Source organism: Myxocyprinus asiaticus, chromosome 8 (assembly GCF_019703515.2).
Source record: "Myxocyprinus asiaticus isolate MX2 ecotype Aquarium Trade chromosome 8, UBuf_Myxa_2, whole genome shotgun sequence".
Classification (NCBI taxonomy): domain Eukaryota; kingdom Metazoa; phylum Chordata; class Actinopteri; order Cypriniformes; family Catostomidae; genus Myxocyprinus; species Myxocyprinus asiaticus.
The window spans coordinates 44,298,166-44,318,512 of NC_059351.1; the positions used below are offsets into that span (position 1 = coordinate 44,298,166).

General features: G+C 38.0%; 1 protein-coding gene across 1 annotated transcript in view; it reads left to right on the forward strand.

Moving 5' to 3' along the window:
* Positions 1–1,333: 1,333 nt before the first annotated feature.
* LOC127444873 (serine/threonine-protein kinase N1-like) overlaps positions 1,334–20,347 on the forward strand; it is a 69,831-nt gene continuing 50,817 nt past the window's right edge. Inside the window, exon 1 of the mRNA XM_051704473.1 lies at positions 1,334–2,035. Coding sequence (XP_051560433.1) covers positions 2,015–2,035 — 21 coding nt within the window. The 5' untranslated portion in view covers positions 1,334–2,014. The remainder of the gene's footprint in view (positions 2,036–20,347) is intronic.

Consider the following 20,347-nt stretch of genomic DNA (forward strand, 5'->3'; position numbering starts at 1 on the left):
TACCCCAAGAAATAGCAAAAAAAAAAAAAAAACAGTTTAATAGAAGTACCATTATTGGTATTGGTATCGACGATATTGGACTTGAAATTATTGGTATCAGATCGAAAAGAATATAAGTGGTATCGCCCATCCCTATGTCTTGCCTTCTCATTCAGTAGCGGATCGTGGCATAGGCGATATAGGCAGGTGCCTAGGGCGGCAACGCTCTCTGGGGCGGCACGACAGGGTACCTGCAAGATCACGATGGGCGAAAGGTGCCCTGACAGGCTACTCAGCCTTAAAGGCTCTATATATGGTTAGGATTATGGATGTTCATAATGTATTCTTACATTATGAACAAGCATAAATTAAACATGATAAACTGGAGGCCTATAGGTAGAATATACACAGGATCTTCTTAGTGGTCTTGCAATAATTAGTATCAACCATGTTATTGCTGGGCAGATATGATGAAGTCATTGATGATTTTGCATCAATGAAAACTAGGAGGGGAGGGTTAAATTTTAAATGAGGGATTAGGTGTAATAGCACAGAGTAGCAGCAATTTATAAGAATTCTGCCATATACTTTATTTATTGACTCTATAATTGAATTGTGCAGTTTAAGTTATGTACTGTATATACTGTATAATGTCAATGTTAATAGAATGTGACATTCATATATATATATATATATATATATATATATATATAAGGGTCGCTAAAGGGGGGTGCCACGTCCGATCTCGCCTAGGGCACCAAGTAAACCAGAACCGCCAGTTCTCATTTCAATGGTTTAATTATTTTGTAATTAAAAGCCTCATGCATAGTGATGTAATGCTAACCAGCCCTGTTTGTTTAATATGAAAACAATGACAGTAACACACTTTGAGAGCATTAAGTATCACGTTTAGGATAATTAACTATTTTGTTTTTTAAACTAGCAGGATGTTTAATGAAATGCGATTGCTCAGTTAAATGCTTAAGAGCTATTTCATATAAAATTTTAATATCGTTTTTTTGTACCAAACTTATACTATGCAATGTGAATCAACAGTTGGAAGTACTGGATCTGCCATGGGAGTCAAATTAATTTGCATGTGGGCGCAATGCGAGGTCACGTGACCCACAAGAACGCGCAATAGGCGAACTGGACAAGTGAGGTCGGAACTGCATACTACTGTACTATTTTTGCAATTGACAATTATGGCAGAAGTAGTGAGGGTAGTATGGATAGTTGCGAACTTAGCCTAGGCTGCAGATCAGTAATGGGTGTTTTCAATTCTGTGGGCGTTTTCAAAACTGGCTCCGTACACAATGCGCGCTCCCGGGGCTAGTAACGACCCTCCCGCGCGAGCTTTTATCACTGGCGCGAGACGCTCACACAGAGGAGATACGAGACAATCCTCTGAAGACGAGCGTTTATTTGAACGTGAACATCTTGAGCATCGTTTTGGTGAGCAGATGGCAGTAGTCAAATCCATTTGTTTGCGGTTGATGAATTAAGAAGAGGAGCTCAACTCTGTCGTTTGTTAGTACCCTGCCCAGGTCAAGTTGCGCGTGCAGTGCATGTGTGTAGTTGGAACGAACAAGATCGAGCTATTCTAGGATCGAAGTATTTTAGGATGCCGTCATGGAACAATATGTGCGACTTTACTGCAAGCTCCTGATGTCCACCTGCCGCCAGATAAGCGTGAATAACCGTTGTCTTATATATACCTGATGCATTTGTCATGTTTTAACTTGTAGTTCTTTTATTTTGGCTGTCTCGCCTTGAAATTGAAGAAAGTGCATAGTGGATTTGGTGATGTCCAGATGACATGAACCTGCATCAGGTCAGACAGTGATGCAAACGCCTTTATTACAAGCAGAGAGTTTTAATCAATTGGTGAAATACGGCTGGATTTTACACTGTTGCATTGGAAGCTGACAGAAGAATAAGACGTCTTTGTTTGCGAACATTGTTAATCTAGAAAGAGGATAAAAGACAACACTGGTTTGGGTGTCCTGACACAAACGAAAATCCAGATAAAACCATGGCAAATGACTCCATCCAAGTAAGTTGACTGTACACTATATATATATATATATATATATATATATATATATATATATATATATATATATACATACACACACACACACACACACACACACACAGCTCTGGAAAAAAAATAAGAGACCACTGCAAAATTATCAGTTTCTCTGGGTTTACTATTTATAGGAATGTGTCTGAGTAAAATGAACATTTTTGTTTTATTCTATAAAGTACTGACAACATTTCTCCCAAATTCCAAATAAAAATATTGTCATTTAGAGCATTTATTTGCAGAAAATGGCAACTGGTCAAAATAACAAAAGAATATGCAGTGTTTTCAGACCTTGAATAATGCAAAGAAAACAAGTCCATATTCATTTATAAACAACACAATACTAATGTTTTAACTTCGGAAGAGTTCAGAAATCAATATTTGGTGGAATAACCCTGATTTTCACAGCTTTCATATGTCTTGGCATGCTCTCTACCAGCCTTTCACATTGCTGTTGAATGACTTCATGCCACTTCTGGCACAAAAATTAAAGCAGCTCAGCTTTGTTTGATGGCTTGAGGCCATCCATCTTCCTCTTTATCATATTCCAAAGGTTTTCAGTGGAGTTCAGGTCTGGAGATTGGGCTGGCCATGACAGGGTCTTGATCCGGTGGTCCTCCATCCACACCTTGACTGACCTGGCTGTGTGGCATGGAGCACTGTCCTGCTGGAAAAACCAGTCCTCAGAGTTGAAGAACATTGTCAGAGCAGAAGGAAGTACGTTTTCTTCCAGGATAATCATGTACATGGCTTGATTCATGTGTCCTTCACAAAGACAAATCTGCCCGATTCTTCCCAGATCATCACCAATCCTCTACCAAATTTCACAGTGGGTGCGAGGCACTGTGACTGGGGCTTGAAGCCTCTCCAGGTCTCCATCTAACCATTAGACGACCAGGTGGAGGATCGGTGATGATCTGGGGGTGCTTCAGCAAGGCTGGAATTGGGCAGATTCGTCTTTGTCATGGCCAGCCCAATCTCCAGACCTGAACCACATTGAAAACCTCTGGAATGTGATCAAAAGGAAGATGGATGGCCACAAGCCATCAAACAAAGCTGAGCTGCTTGAATTTTTGTGCCTGATTGAAAATCGGGGTTATTGTACCAAATATTGATTTCTGAACTCTTACTAAGTTAAAACATTAGTATTGTGTTGTTTATAAATGAATATGGACTTGTTTTCTTTGCATTATTCAAGGTCTGAAAACACTGCATATTCTTTTGTTATTTTGACCAGTTGTCATTTTCTGCAAATAAATGCTCTGAATGACAATATTTTTATTTGGAATTTGGGAGAAATGTTGTCAGTACTTTATCTCTCTTAATTTCTTCCAGAACTGTATAAATAAAATAAAAAAATCTGGTGAAGTAAATAGAACAGAAAAGTTTAAGTACTTTGAATTAGTTAGTTTAAGCATGAACTTGAAAATATTAGGTAAATTCTACATTTGTCTTTCATTCAAATTTGTAAAAATGAACGCTTTAGCTTATAAGTAAATATTATTGACAATTATATTATTTTGCAATGCGTCATGTTTCAATCCTAAAGTAGAAAACCTTGTCATATTTATTCGCTAATTTGAGTAAATTGTACTGGTAAATAAAACAAGTAAATATAATAATAATTAATGAGCTTGCATGGTTTCACTGTTTGCAAATTTATTTACACCATTTTTATTGTTGATTTTGTTACGTTTGGTAACTTCTTGTTTTGTGAAGTATGAGGTTCACATTCTACTCAACATTATCTGTTCATTGTTACCGTTGTCATGTTTTGTGCACCAAGTGTTGAAAGGATAATTCACCCAAAAATGAAAATTCAATCATTTTCTCACTCTCATGCCATCTCAGATGTATATGACTTTCTTTCTTTTAGTGTATATATATATATATATATATATATATATATATGTATATATATATATATATATAATATTTCAGCTCTGTAGGTCCATACAATGCAAGGGAATGGGTGCCAAGATTTTGAAGCTCGAAAAAGCACATAAAGGCGGCATAAAAGTAATCCATATGATTCAAGTGGTTAAATCCATATCTTCAGAAGCGAAATGATAGGTGTGGGTGAGAAACAGATCAATATTTAAGTCCTTTTTTTTTTTTTTTTTTTTTACTATGAATTCTCCCGGCCCAGTAGGTGGCAATGTGCACGAATGCTCTGAATCGCCAAAAACAAAAGAAGAATGTAAAAGTGAAGATTTATAGTAAAATATTAATTAAATATTGATCTGTGTCTCACCCACGCTTATAATATCGCTTCTGAAGACATGGATTTATTTAACCACTGGAGTTGTATGGATTTCTTTTACGCCACCTTTTATGTGCTTTTTGGAGCGTCAAAATCTTGGCACCCATTCCCTTGCATTGTGAGGACCTACAAAGCTTAAATATTCTTCTAAAAATCTTCATTTGTCCTGCTCAAGAAAGAAGTCATGCACATCTGAGAAAATGATGAGAGAATGTTCTGTACATGAGATGTACATGGTATTTAAATAAGAGTTATATTGAAATGAACATTTTACAAGAATGATATCTACATCAGTAAGTAAAAGTTACTGAAATGTTTGTTAGATTTGCTCTCTAACTTAAATATTATGTCATGAAATGTGTACCATTATCATTTAGAAAAACAGTTTGCAAAAACGTGCAAAATAAAAATTAAGTAAATCTTTAAGTCTTTTTTTTTTTTTTTCAGTGTAGAAACCTGAAAAAAGTGTTTCACGAGACCGCCCACATGTTTTATTGTACCAAAATAATCCCATGGATTTGGGGTTAGACAATAGAGTTGCTTTTAAGACCCTGCAGATGCATTCACAGTTATTTGTCAAACCTGTTCGAATGGATGAATGACCCAAGTTCATCTGTAAAGTGATGGAGTCCCCTACCCACCCTTACGTGAGCGGTCATCTCGCTTCTGTATAGGGACGTTTTGGTGGCTAAACATAGACAAAGTGTTTGGGCTGTATACAAAATTTACAGCAGTTCATCTGAAAAGACCTGTTCGGCTCGAGAGCTTGAACTGTTTAAGTCCTGCTTTGTGTTAAACACCAATATTTATGTTTTCCCAAACACCGCTCTTTGTGTTTTTGTCAGAGAGTTGTGTGTCTGCAATCTATTTTCACAGTGACATTATAAATTAAATGATGGTAATGTCATGATTTAGGCCTTGTATAGATTTCCTTCATACTATTTAATAGCTTCTGGAAAGTCTTTAAAGACTTCCTGATTTATCTAACATGTCTTGCTGTTTATGGTTGACTCAATACAAGCCAGATTTGTGTTATGTAACCCGGGCATGTAAGCTGTCCAGATATTTTGGCAAAAATATCAAAAGCATCTGATTATAAACAGTTTAAATGTTTTTATAACAGGCTATCAAAGAGGTAGAGTAATGTGAAGCACTATTAACTGGTCAGTGCAACAATATCCACATTATTATTTTTACATTTTGTCATTTAGGCTATAAGATGTTTCCAACGTTTCGCCAATCCGAACATTTCTGTGTACATGTTTACTGTAGATGAATGTGAATGATTGTTGTCATGTTCAGAGGTAGTGGTCAGACACAAATGGAAAACACACCAACAAAGTGATGATACTCATGCACAGATTCTCTTTGTTACATAAATTGTCTCTCCTACACAGTTAGAATTAACAATCTGTTGTGGCATAGCCGCATACACACTTGTGTCCACACTTAGGATGACTAAGCAAAAGCAAGTCATCATTAGGAATGTAAATGTGATGATGTCAGCGGCAAATAACAGAATAAATGAGTTCCACCGAAAATGAAAATTCTCATTATTTACTCACCCTCATGACATCCCAGATGTGTATGACTTTCTTTCTTCTTCAGAACACAATTGAAGATTTTTAGAAGAATATTTGAGCTCTGTAGGTCCATACAATACAAATGAATGGTGACCAAATCTTTAAAGCTCCAAAAAGCACAAAGGAAGCATGAGTAATCCATAATACTTCAGTGGATAATCCATGTCTTCTGAAGTGATCCAGATGATTTTGGGGGAGAACCGACCAAAATATAACTGCTTTTTTCGCTATAAATCTTGACATCAGCAGTCTTCTTGGCGATCATGATTTCAAGCTCGATTACACTTCCTAGCGCCCTCTAGTGCCAATCGCATGCATCAAATGCTAGGAAGTATAATCCAGCTTGAAATCATGATAGTGCCTGGAGACTGTAATGGCAAGATGTAAAGTGAAAAAAAAAGAGTTATATTTTGGTTTGTTCTCACCAAAAATGGATTTGATCGCTTCTGAAGGCATGGATTAAAGACCTATTTGCACCAAAATCATGACGCGTTTACACAAACTTCCGAGGAAAGGTGTATTCACACAGAGACCGTGACCAATAAAATGAAAAAAAACTATTTCATCCCTCTAGATTAGTCGGCGCTGTTGCTGTTCTACAAGCATTATAATATTGTTTTCCTGCTTGGAGCTTATTCAGCTGTCAGTGCACAAGATTAATATATTTAATGCTGTTAAGGCATCTATTTACCTTTATTTGGCATAAAAGTTTTTATGTTATTCCCAAGTTTTGATGAATTTTAAGGAATAGCCTATAGAATCTGTTTTTATACAAGTGAGATGAGTTAAGAGAGCTGTTGCATTAAAATACACCCTCTTTATACTTGCACATGTATTTTGCTATGAATATTCCAAACGGACACCCAAACCAAATTATTTTTATTTTTATGCCTTTTAGCACAAGGTGATATAAATACACATGGAATAATATACAATAAGGAAAAAAAACGGTATAGAAAATATGATCCATAACATTTTTGTTTTTTTTCGATTAACATTTTTTATTGATTCAACCATTAAATATATACATAGCAGAACACACATATACAGAATCAATATACAACCCCCAACAACACCCAGTGGTCACACAACCATAGACACACAACAAAAATAAATTGATTAATTAATAAAAAAATTAAAATAAAATGGAATAAATAAAACAATCACACACACAAAACCCCTACACCTCTCTCTCTCTCCACTGACCCTCCCCAAGAACCCTCCAAAAAAGACAGATATCTGCCCCACATTTTCGCAAACATGTCCAGACTCCCCAGTCTTCTGGATACCCCCTCCTCAAGAGCTGCCACTCTGGCCATCTCTGAACACCACTCCTGAAAAGGGGGCGCTCCAGACGATTTCCAACTCCTCAAAGTGATCTGTCTGGCGATCATAACACTAGATAGGACCCAGTTTTTCATGTGCTTATTCTCCAAATTAATAACTGCCCCATCTCCCAAGATACAGAGTCTGGGGCAAAATAAAATTTGAGTGGCCAAAACCTTGCACATAAAACTCTGAATCCTCATCCAAAATTCCTGCATCTTAACACATCCCCAAAAGACATGGGTTGTGTCTCCATCTTCTAATTGACATCGCCAGCAGGTGGGTGTGTCTTTAAGACCAAGCCTATGCAATCTAGAGGGGGTCCAATAGACTCTATGTAAGATCTTAAATTGCATGAGGCGCACCCTTGTGTCTCTGGATGCAGATTTGACATTTTTTAGAATCCCAGCCCACTCTCCCTCCTCCAATACCAAATTTAGATCTTTCTCCCATAATCTCTTAAGAGATGTTGAAGTTCCATCTCCCAGACTCTGAATTTGTAGGGAGTAATACACCGATGCCTCATGACCTTTTCCAAAAGTAGTATTCACCTCTCCCAGAGTGTCTGCCGCTTTAGGAGGGTGTAAACCACTCCCAAAAACAGTACAGAGCAGGTGGCGCAGCTGTAAATACTTAGAGAACTGAGATCTAGGAATCCCAAAAAGTTGAACCAAATTTTGAAAGGATCTCAACACTCCATTCTCATACAGGTCACCAAGTGCAGTAACCCCCCTCCCAATCCACTCTGACCAGCAAAAAGGGGACTTGTTGATGCATAGTTTGGGGTTCAGCCATATGCTCGAGGCAACATTTAAAAAAATGTCAGAATTAAACATTCTGGACACTTTAGTCCATACCGAGTTCAAGTGCGAGATAACGGGATGTAACTTAGCTTCTCCGATTAATTTGATAGGCTCTGCAGTGGCGAAATAGGGGCAAGAACTTCCTGTTCTATACAGAACCAGGGAGTGGCTCTCTCAGGTGGAAGCGACCAATGAGCCAAATGTCTGAGACCGAATGCATTATAATAAAATAAAATCTTGGGTAGGCCTAGCCCACCTTTGTCAATCGGCCTATGTAACTTATTGAAATGTAATTTGGGACGTTTACCATTCCAAATGAAATACTTTTCTATGCAATCAAATTGCTTGAAATAAGAGAGGGGGACATCTACAGGGAGAGACTGCAGTAAGTAATTGAATTTTGGAATACAATTAATTTTAATAACATTAACCTTCCCAATCATAGATAAATGTAATGAAGCCCACCTGCCCACATCGCTCGAAAACCATTTGTTAAGGGGTCAAAATTAACTCTAACTAAATCACACAAATTTGCTGGAAATAAAATACCCAAATACTTAATGCCCTGTTTGGGCCACTGGAAAGCACCCGGCTGTAAAGCCGTTACTGGGCAGTACGCTGTCAGAGCCAAAGCTTCAGATTTAGACCAATTGACTCTCTATCCTGAAAACTTAGAAAAGGAATTAATAATTCTGTGGAGGCAAGGCATAGGTCTACTGGGGTCAGAGACAAATAATAAAATATCATCTGCGTAAAGCAAGAGTTTATGTGCCATACCTCCCACCACCACCCATGGAAAATCATCCACCTTTCTTATCGCGGTTGCTAATGGTTCCAGGGCAAGACAGAACAATAATGGGGAAAGAGGGCAGCCCTGCCGGGTGCCCCTATCCAAAGTAAAATAATCTGAAATTAGTCCATTTGTTTGTAACGCCGCTACTAGGTGTCTATAAAGTAACTTAATCCATCCAATAAACGTACTCCCGAACCCGTATATTTCCAAAACCTTAAAATAATCCCATTCTACCATATCAAACGCCTTTTCGGCGTCAAGTGAGATGGCAGCAACCGGAGATTGTTCATTCGCTACTGACCATATGATATTGATGAGATGCCTAATGTTTTCAGAAGAGCTACAGCCCCGAATAAACCCCAACTGATCTATAAGTGATGTCATAACTTTACTTAATCGGTTAGCCAGAATTTTTGACAAAATCTTTACATCTAACTGGATCAGGGAAATTGGACGGTAAGTTTTACACTCACTTGGATCTTTGTCCTTTTTAAGAATCAGACTGATCCGGGCTTGTGTCATGGTTTGCGGAAGCTTTCCATTCTTTAATGATTCAGTATAAACTTCTAACAAAAGTGGAGCCAGTTCTGTAGCATAAGATTTGAAAAACTCAGCAGCAAAGCCGTCAGGCCCCGGAGACTTGCCTATAGGTAAGGCCTTAATAACCTCGCCAAGCTCCTCCAAGGTTATCTCAGAATCAAGAGAATTGTTTTGCTCAGTCGTCAGTTTAGGGAGATCTAATGGTTCCACAAAGTTTCTAATATCTTCATCAGTAGATGAAGACGTGGAACTAATGAGATCAAAGTAGAATTCATTAAAAGCATTATTAATATCAATGGCCGAGGTAAATATTTCACTGAGGGAATGGTAGAAAAAGACTCTCTCTGCTTTATATATCTAGCCAAAAGTTTTCCTGCTTTGTCCCCCGACTCAAAGTATGACTGTCTTGCCCTGAATAACTAAAACTCCACTTTCCATGACAAAATAGTATTATATCTGTATTTCAATCGAGTCAATTCTCTGAGGCCATCGGATGACAAACGGCGCTTCAGCTCTGCTTCGGCATTTTTAATATTTCCTTCCAACTCCACGAGTTCTCGTGCTCTGGATTATTTTGATGAATGAGGCATACTGTGTGATCCGACCCCTAAGAACCACCTTAAGTGCCTCCCAAGCCACGCCCACAGTGGATACTGAGGACCAATTGGTCTCCATATAAACACTGATTTCAGCCTTTAGCGTTTGTTGGAAATCAAGATTTTGCAAAAGGGACACATTAAGGCGCCAACTATCTTTTTCTCCGTATGTAGCACCACCTCTAAACTCACCAGGGCATGATCTGAGACTAAGATATTTCCAATTGAGCAATCAACAACAGATGAAATGAGGGATTTGGATATAAAAAAAAAAAATCTATTCTAGAATAAATTTTATGGACTGATGAAAAAAATATATAGTCCCTACCAGATGGGTTCAAAAGTCTCCAAATATCTGTAAGACCAAGATTTTTACACATCCTGTTAAGCGTCAAGGTTGCTCTAGAGGGCTTACACACTTTTGCTTCACTGTGATCAAGGACTGAGTCCATCAAAAGATTAAAGTCTCCTCCCAATATTATATCATGAGGAGTGCCAGCGGTTTGCAACATCCCTTCAAGATCTATTAAAAAGCTGTGATCATCATTGTTAGGCACATAAATATTAGCCAAAATCAACCTTTGCCCCTGAATTTCAGCTAAAACAATAATGACTCTTCCTAATTTATCTTTAAGATAAAATAACCACAGGCTATTCTATATTTAATTACTGCATATTTGTATTGAATTCAGGGTTTCTTGTGCATTATAAAAAAAAAACATTGTTATAGGAATACGTTGCCCTATATTAAGTTTGCAATAAAAATAGCATTGAGGTTCTGCAGTTCTTTTGCTACACTTGTAGTAAAGTATTGCAGGTGAAGAATCTTTTTATGAGATATTTTACTACGAGTTTATTCCAAATGAATTGCCGAACATTGTTTCTATTTTTATCGTAAGGATAATATAACACAGTGATAAACATATATATATAAAAAAAAGGTACATTTAAAGGAATATTCTGGGTTCAAAAATACATGAGTTTTAACAGAAGAATTAATGTGTGCTTTTATGAAATTATAAGCTTCACTTTTCAGTTTTAACCACTGATATATATACTGTATATAGAACTGGATTGTTGACGCAGCAGTAAACTGCCTGCAGGAGGAGAAGCCACCGGAAGTGTTCGAGCGGCCATCTTGGTATGATTAAACTGTCATAGAACATCAGTGACTGGCAGGCGGAAACACCCCCTTTTCACCGTCTTCGACCTGTAGATATGACAGTTGCATTTCACCCTCTAGTGACAATCATTTTTAATTTTTAATTTGCTTATTATGGATAGTTTTCTGTACAAGGGAGAAGATACAGGTGCATCTCAATAAATTAGAATGTCGTGGAAAAGTTCATTTATTTCAGTAAATCAACTCAAATTGTGAAACTTGTGTATTAAATAAATTCAATGCACACAGACTGAAGTAGTTTAAGTCTTTGGTTCTTTTAATTGTGATGATTTTGGCTCACATTTAACAAAAACCCACCAATTCACTATCTCAAAAAATTAGAATATGGTGACATGCCAATCAGCTAATCAACTCAAAACACCTGCAAAGGTTTCCTGAGCCTTCAAAATGGTCTCTCAGTTTGGTTCACTAGGCTACACAATCATGGGGAAGACTGCTGATCTGACAGTTGTCCAGAAGACAATCACTGACACCCTTCACAAGGAGGGTAAGCCACAAACATTCATTGCCAAAATAGCTGGCTGTTCACAGAGTGCTGTATCCAAGCATGTTAACAGAAAGTTGAGTGGAAGGAAAAAGTGTGGAAGAAAAAGATGCACAACCAACCAAGAGAACCGCAGCCTTATGAGGATTGTCAAGCAAAATCGATTCAAGAATTTGGGTGAACTTCACAAGGAATGGACTGAGGCTGGGGTCAAGGCATCAAGAGCGACCACACACAGACATGTCAAGGAATTTGGCTACAGTTGTCGTATTCCTCTTGTTAAGCCACTCCTGAACCACAGACAACGTCAGAGGCGTCTTACCTGGGCTAAGGAGAAGAAGAACTGGACTGTTGCCCAGTGTTCCAAAGTCCTCTTTTCAGATGAGAGCAAGTTTTGTATTTCATTTGGAAACCAAGGTCCTAGAGTCTGGAGGAAGGGTGGAGAAGCTCATAGCCCAAGTTGCTTGAAGTCCAGTGTTAAGTTTCCACAGTCTGTGATGATTTGGGGTGCAATGTCATCTGCTGGTGTTGGTCCATTGTGTTTTTTGAAAACCAAAGTCACTGCACCCGTTTACCAAGAAATTTGAGCACTTCATGCTTCCTTCTGCTGACCAGCTTTTTAAAGTTGCTGATTTCATTTTCCAGCAGGATTTGGCACCTGCCCACACTGCCAAAAGCACCAAAAGTTGGTTAAATGACCATGGTGTTGGTGTGCTTGACTGGCCAGCAAACTCACCAGACCTGAACCCCATAGAGAATCTATGGGGTATTGTCAAGAGGAAAATGAGAAACAAGAGACCAAAAAATGCAGATGAGCTGAAGGCCACTGTCAAAGAAACCTGGGCTTCCATACCACCTCAGCAGTGTCACAAACTGATCACCTCCATGCCACGCCGAATTGAGGCAGTAATTAAAGCAAAAGGAGCCCCTACCAAGTATTGAGTACATATACAGTAAATGAACATACTTTCCAGAAGGCCAACAATTCACTAAAATGTTTTTTTTATTGGTCTTATGATGTATTCTAATTTTTTGAGATAGTGAATTGGTGGGTTTTTGTTAAATGTGAGCCAAAATCATCACAATTAAAAGAACCAAAGACTTAAACTACTTCAGTCTGTGTGCACTGAATTTATTTAATACACGAGTTTCACAATTTGAGTTGAATTACTGAAATAAATGAACTTTTCCACAACATTCTAATTTATTGAGATGCACCTGTATATGCAGATTGTGATGTCAGAGCATCACCTGCCCCCGTGTGCAGTCTATCAGCTTAGCACAATGATCACCAAAGGAAGTGGGAAAACTGTCCACAAGTTGTAATGTAAGTAGGAAAATCTGTAAAATCTGCTTGTTTAGGGTGACAGTACGTCCTACCCCTGAAAGGGACTTCAAAAAAGCCAGACCGGGATTTCTAAATTGCCTTAAATGCTCGGGATTTGCTTGTTTTCATATTGAAGTGCTCTCTGCAGTCATACATGGATACATGTTATAAATACGTGTTTGTTTGCCACCTAGTGTATCAGTAATTTGAACCAACTTTGCGTCTCCCTCTCTGCACGCCCGCTGCGCGTGTGATAGAGGGAGATAGAGAGCGTTCGCTCTTATTCAAGTGACCACGAGAACAAGGCACTTTTTGATGAAAACATAAAACAAGTAACTCTGAACAAACACAAAATGTTCACAATACATGTCTGAAAATGTCTGCTTGTATCTTACCTCAGTTTCAGTGAACTTGTTTACATTCAGCTTATCTGTTTGCCAATTAAGTTTGTTAGAGGTGGATACTGTTTGATACAGATATACATAACTCACTCTGGCTTACAAGAAACAGGAAAAATTCCCGACTTTAAATAAATAATTACATGTGTAGGACGTTTGCATTGTAGGGATGTACATGCAGATTTCAGATATAAAATCGGTGATTGAATGACTAATGTGTACTTGCTGAAATTGATGATTTCCTATCAAGTCTGTAGGGACATTGGAATGTTTGGGCAAAGCATTGTGGTGGCGCAGTGACTTCACTGTTATGACGCCATGAGCAATCCAGTTCTATATATATATCGGTGGTTTTAACCCTCCCAAAATTGGACCCATTCACTTCCTTTGTAAGTGCCTCACTGTAACCCAGATTTTATTTCATTTTTTTAAAGAAAAGGAGGGACGAGTCGATTATTATTTTTTTTTTTTTTTTGTGGTAATCAACATTATGCCCATTATGCTGTCGTATGATCTTAACTTGTATTGAACCTGGAATATTCCTTTAAGACAAAACACCAGTTACAGTTGAAGTCAGAAGTCATTAAAACACATATTTTAACCACTCCACAGATTTCATATTAGCAAACTATAGTTTACTAATATTTAATCTACTTTGTGCATGACACAAGTAATTTTTCAAACAATTGTTTACAGACAGAGATTGTTTCACTTTTAATTGACTATATCACAATTCCAGTGGATCAGGAGTTTACATACACTAAGTTAACTGTGCCTTTTATGCAGCTTGGTAAATTCCAGAAAATGATGTCAAGCCTTTAGACAATTAACCAATTAGCTTCTGATAGGAGGTGTACTGAATTGGACGTGTACCTGTGGGTGTATTTTAAGGCCTACCTTCAAACTCAGTGCCTCTTTGATTGACATCATGAGAAAATCAAAAGAAATCAGCCAAGACCTCTGAAAAAAACATTGTGGACCTCCACAAGTCTGATTCATCCTTGGGAGGAATTTCCAAATGCCTGAAGGTACCACGTTTGTCTGTACAAACAATAGTACGCAAGTATAAACCCCATGGGACCATGCAGTCATCATACTGCTCAGGAAGGAGATGCATTCTGTCTCAGAGATGAATGTAGTTTGGTGCAAAAAGTGCAAATCTATCCCAGAACAACAGCAAAGGACCTTGTGAAGATGCTGGAGGAAACAGGTAGACAAGTATCTATATCCACTGTAAAACGAGTTGTGTATCGACATAACCTGAAAGGCTGCTCAGCAAGGAAGAAGCCACTGCTCCAAAACTGCCATAAAAAAAGCCAGACTACAGTTTAAGTGCACATGGGGACAAAGATCTTACTTTTTAGAGAAATGTCCTCTGGTCTGATGAAACAAAAATTGAACTGTTTGACCATAATGACCATCGTTATGTTTGGAGGAAAAAGGGTGAGGCTTGCAATCCGAAGAACACCATCCCAACCATGAAGCATGGGGGTGGCAGCATCATGTTGTGGGGGTGCTTTGATGCAGGAGGGACTGGTGCACTTCACAAAATAGATGGCATCATGAGGAAGGAAAATGATGTGGATATATTGAAGCAACATCTCAAGACATCAGCCAGGAAGTTAAAGCTCGGTCACAAATGGGTCTTCCAAATGGACAATGACCCCAAGCATACCTCTAAAGTTGTGGCAAAATGGCTTAATGACAGCAAAGTCATGGTATTGGAGTGACTATCACAAAGACCTGACCTCAATCTGATAGAAAATTTGTGGGCAGAACTGAAAAAGTGTGTGCGAGCAAGGAGGCCTACAAACCTGACTCAGTTACACCAGTTCTGTCTTGAGGACTGGGCCAAAACTTATTGTGAGAAGCTTGTGGAAGGCTACATAAAACATTTGACCCAAGTTAAACAATTTAAAGGCAATGCTGCCAAATACTAACAAAGTGTATTTAAACTTCTGACCCACTGGGAATGTGATGAAAGAATTAAAAGCTGAAATAAATCATTCTCTCTACTATTATTCTGACATTTCAAATTTTTAAAATAGTGATCCTAACTGACCTAAGACAGGGAATGTGTTCTACGATTAAATGTCAGGAATTGTGAAAAACTGAGTTTAAATGTATTTGGCTAATGTGTATGTACATTTCTGACTTCAACTGTATAAAGGAGGGGGAAAAAAACACTTACTCGTGCTGTGCATCCCGAGATAATTGCATTCAAAAATGTAAATAATCTCCAGAGGCATCTGAAGCATTGTATTCATTAGTGATCACCTCAGCTTCAGGCGTGAAATGTCTCAAACACAACCGCAAACCGTTAATCCTCCTCATTCGAAATGTAAATTCAAGCCAGCTGACCTGTAACCAAGGAAGGTTGGTTTAAGAGACGATAGTTTTGAAGGAAAATAGACGAAAATACACCTTGCCATCTTCACCAACATGCGACTGACGTTTTGTTTAACTCTACGCAAGGTTGTGATATTTATAAGAAAGGGGCAGGGTTTAAGCAGACTAAATGAATGGAGAAGTCCTGCATACGTCAATAGAGAGAAGTCTGTCATTTTGATTAAAGATTACAAGGTCAAAAAATAAAATAAATAAATAAAACATATGCATGGATGAATCATTCACAATAAAATCAATAACTTGCATTTAGAAAATAGATAGGGTGAATTTTCATTTCATGCCGACTTTAAAGTTAAAAGTTCTGTGCTATGAATAAAAAAATATTTTTTTTTAATGGTTATTGGTATTTTGGTTGCACCATAAACCGCATCTGCAATTTAATTCGATTTGGACTCTTGTAGCCTCTGTCTGGCCCTCCCCATCACAGGAAGGAAAGACTAAGAACATTTATATAGGCTACCCATTTTAAAAACTATTGGCAGATTAATTGCCTTTCCTCAACATATTGTCGTATCAGCAAAATCCAATATCGGTTGACCTCTAATTTGTATTTATTTATATAATGGTTCATAAACCAATTTTAATGTGATATATTTATGGAAAACGTGACTCGAGTGTTTTAAACTTGCATATAGCCTATCCTGTTTTACTGATAAGCAATGTTAAGGCCATGCTGAATGTGTGCCCCTGCCTGTGATACATGATGTATTTTGAGATTGTGTGGGTTTGTTTTGGTATGGGGATACAGTATTAATATTATTTGTTCAGGTCTTGGAGAAAGGTCTTAAAAGTCTTAAATTTAATTTTAAAAACTCTGCAGCAACCCTGGATATGGAGAATATGAAAAGTTTGTGTACTGTACTGTTAATGTGGTGTTTCACATGCGACAAGGCAAAGGGAAAACAGCACGAGCTGTGAAACGGTCCTTATTATCGTTCTTGGCAGCAGCTTTTCAGTTCCGCCTGCATAGGCATATCAGTAATAGTTATAAGATGTGGTATAATTCAAACATCTTTATTAAATATCTCCCAATTAAAAAGCATTAACAATAGTAGCACCTGTAGAGTCCAGAAAGATGCGCTCTTTCTTCACTTTCCTTTAACCTCTTGCCCTCATGAGAGAACGCGTTAAGAGTGCGTGTACCCCTCATTAACGTTCAAGCAACATCAAGTGAAAAATTAACTATAATACAATCATCCAACTAAATGAAAAGGCGGGGAAGAAATTTATAAATATAATAATTCTTTATACATTATTAAAATACCATAATATAATGTATTAAATATAATGCAAAAATAAAATAGAAATAAAATATACTAATAATTATATGAAATAATGACAATGAATCAATAACCAAAAATATCACATTGTTTAATTGCACATATGGGTTATCAGTTTGTCTTCAGTTTGACACTAAGCTTAATTTCTTATAGGGCTATCTATCTTAATATAGATAATATTTTGTAAGTCTATATTTGTTTTAAAACCTTTTGAACTTTTTTGTCAGCAAAAGCAAGGTAAAGTGATATTACTGGGAAGAGGAAAATTCAAGTAACAGTGACAGTGTGCAGAAAGCTTACATATAGCCAGTTATGACAGAAATCCTGATAATAGGTGAAATGATTGGGATCGGTATCGGCTGATCAGGTGACAAGAAGATCGGTGATCGGTATCGGCTGTAAATATCCTGATCGGAGCATCCCTAACAAATACAGATCTTAACCAAAACCAACTAAGCTTCTGTACAGCGTTCCTCCTACTCACTTGTAAATAGCGCTGCTCTTCCGGGTGTGTCGCACTTGCCTCAATTCTTGCGTGTTTCATGTGCCAACGTGATTACTTCACACCCGCATATAGCTGCTGACCGGAAGCAATGATTAAGAGTTAAAAATTACTTAAATATTGATCTTTTTCACACCAAAAGCAATCATGTCACTTTAGTAGACATTAATTTGAGTCATATGGATGACGTTTATGCTAACTATGTGGTCTTTTTGGAGGTTCAAAAGTCAGATCACCATCCACATTTTTAAGGACCTACTGAGCTAAGATATTTTTCTTCAAATGTGTTCAGCTGAAGAAAGAAAGACATCCACACCTGGGATATCACGAGGGTGAGTAAATGTTGAGAACATTTTCGTTTTTGGGTAAACTAACCCTTTAATAAGCCAAAGACGTGTGTGTGGTCATGGTAACGCCTTAAACAGCTTTCCATTATCGGTGTAAGGTCATAAATGGCATAAAGAATAAACCGATCAGCACAGGTAGATTTTTGCCCATTAACCAGATTTTGCTTTGCATGTAAACACCTTTACTGGCATTTTTACTGGCTTATTGAATGTACACAAGTGTTGTTTGCATGCCTTTTTGCGGATTGATGTCAAAAGCAGAGAATAACTTTTTTTTTCTCCCCGTTTTTTTGCCCAATTTCCAATGCGCTCTAAGTCCTTGTGGTGGCGTAGTGACTCACCTCAATCCAGGTGGCGGAGGACGAATCTCAGTTGTCTCCGTGTCTGAGACCGTCAATCCGCGCATCTTATCACGTGGCTTGTTAAGCGCGTTACTACGGAGACATAGCTCATGTGGCGGCTTCACGCTATTCTCCGCAGCATCAACGCACAACTCGCCACGCGCCCCACTGAGAGCGAGAACCACATTATAGCGACCACAAGGAGGTTATTCCATGTGACTCTACCCTCCCTAGCAACCGGGCCAATTTGGTTGCTTAGGAGACCTGGCTGGAGTCACTCAGCACGCCCTGGATTCAAACTCATGGCTCCAGGGGTGGTAGTCAGAGAATAACTTGGTTGTTTTAATACTCGTAAAGGTGGTTTTCTTGCTTTGTTGTATGAAACAATAACTCATGAGATTTGTGTTAAACTATATATAGGTCATGGTTTATTTTGTATATATTATTATTATGTTTATATTTACAATTGTATTTATGATTGAATTTGAATTGGTATTTTTCCACCTGTTGTCGTAGTGATTTTTACGTCACTGCAAAAGAGGCCGGTGGAAGAAGTTGGAGAGGGTAACATGTTTGGATTTGGTATGACTTTAAAACCACTTCATTATTTTGATAATATTTCCATTTGAAGTGTAATTTGAATATTATTTAGGCTTAATTTTTGTGTTTTAAGAAATTTTATTTTTCAAAATCAACCGGTAGAAGTGTGTGCAGATACAATCACTGTTAATAGTAGCCATGACTTGTGTGTCAGTAGATGAAAATTATTAAAAATACTTACACTTTTATAACATCCAAATCATGACGAGAATGACATTTTCTATGCTTATAAAAGGAGTGTGTCACTGTCATAGAAATATTTTGTATAGTCTGTTTACACTACAAGCTTTTTATGAATGTGCTGTCTTTTATATCACTGGTGCTTGATAGGGAATGGACTATATAATGGGACTATATAATATAGACGCTGCTATAACCGGAGAAGAACCTCCAAATTAAATTGCACTCGACCAGCTCATTAGCATATTGCGTGCGAGATTTTGCCAAACTCACTTGGGCCTAGACCTAGAGCATGCTTGCGTGAAAATACCAAAACTTCATGGCCATGCCCATTAACTTTATGCTTATGATTTTTGGCAAAGTGCTGCTCTTAGCACTAGCGCTCTTAAGATAGGGCCCGATACCAGCATATTGGTGTGCATGTAAACGGGCTCATTGTTTCCTAATATTCAGCGGCACTGCAATTCTGTTATTGAAGCAGCAGCACAAACACGGTACTGTGCAACCAGTGTAGTCCGATTCCTGAACAAATGACAATGAAAATGTCTTTATTAGTGTGTAGACACCTTTTGCGAGGGCAGTAAATCCAATATTGTACAAAAGAATTGCATTCAAAAGTACTAAAAGAATTGTTAATGGAACCATTAAAGAACCAGAATCGTTACGAGGACTCAGAAACGGTATTGTTAAATTCCTTTCGAATTTTGGATTTGAAGAGTCGAGGATGATCACAGATACGCCTGCCAAGAGCATTCTTTGGATCTCAGTATCTGTTTGCAGTTCTGTTGGCAGAAAAGTTATTGCTGAAATGTGATTGGTTGTGTTGTGTGTTTGGCTGATGGTGCAGTTTTGGTGGGGATCAGGAGGGCATTTGACTGATGCTCAGACATAATGGACTCCATTGTGTGACCACAGCTCCAGATCGTATTTCACTGTTGACTTCATGTCCTACTCTTTCGCCACACCCACAGCCTATTTACTGACCCTCAGGAGCATGTGTGCTCATAGCTCACTGGTGTCGTGTTTGTGTCAACCTCCTGGGGCAGGGTTATGTCATTGTGTTAAGCCTAAAATTGGAATAACTTGGTGGTTTCTATAAAGGTCTCTCAGTAAGCACTCTTGCTGAGGCGTAACATGGGACTCCTATGATCACTAGCAAGACGCCATAGGGCTGTTCACTGGTGTACATGGCCTCATGTAGCATATATCCAACCCTGTGAAGAAAGTACTGGTGTATTTTTTTCTTTAAGCTTACCAAAAGCTGTTTTAATACTCTGCCAAGTAGTTTGGAAACTTGATCGTTCCCTTCCCCATTTTTTCCCCC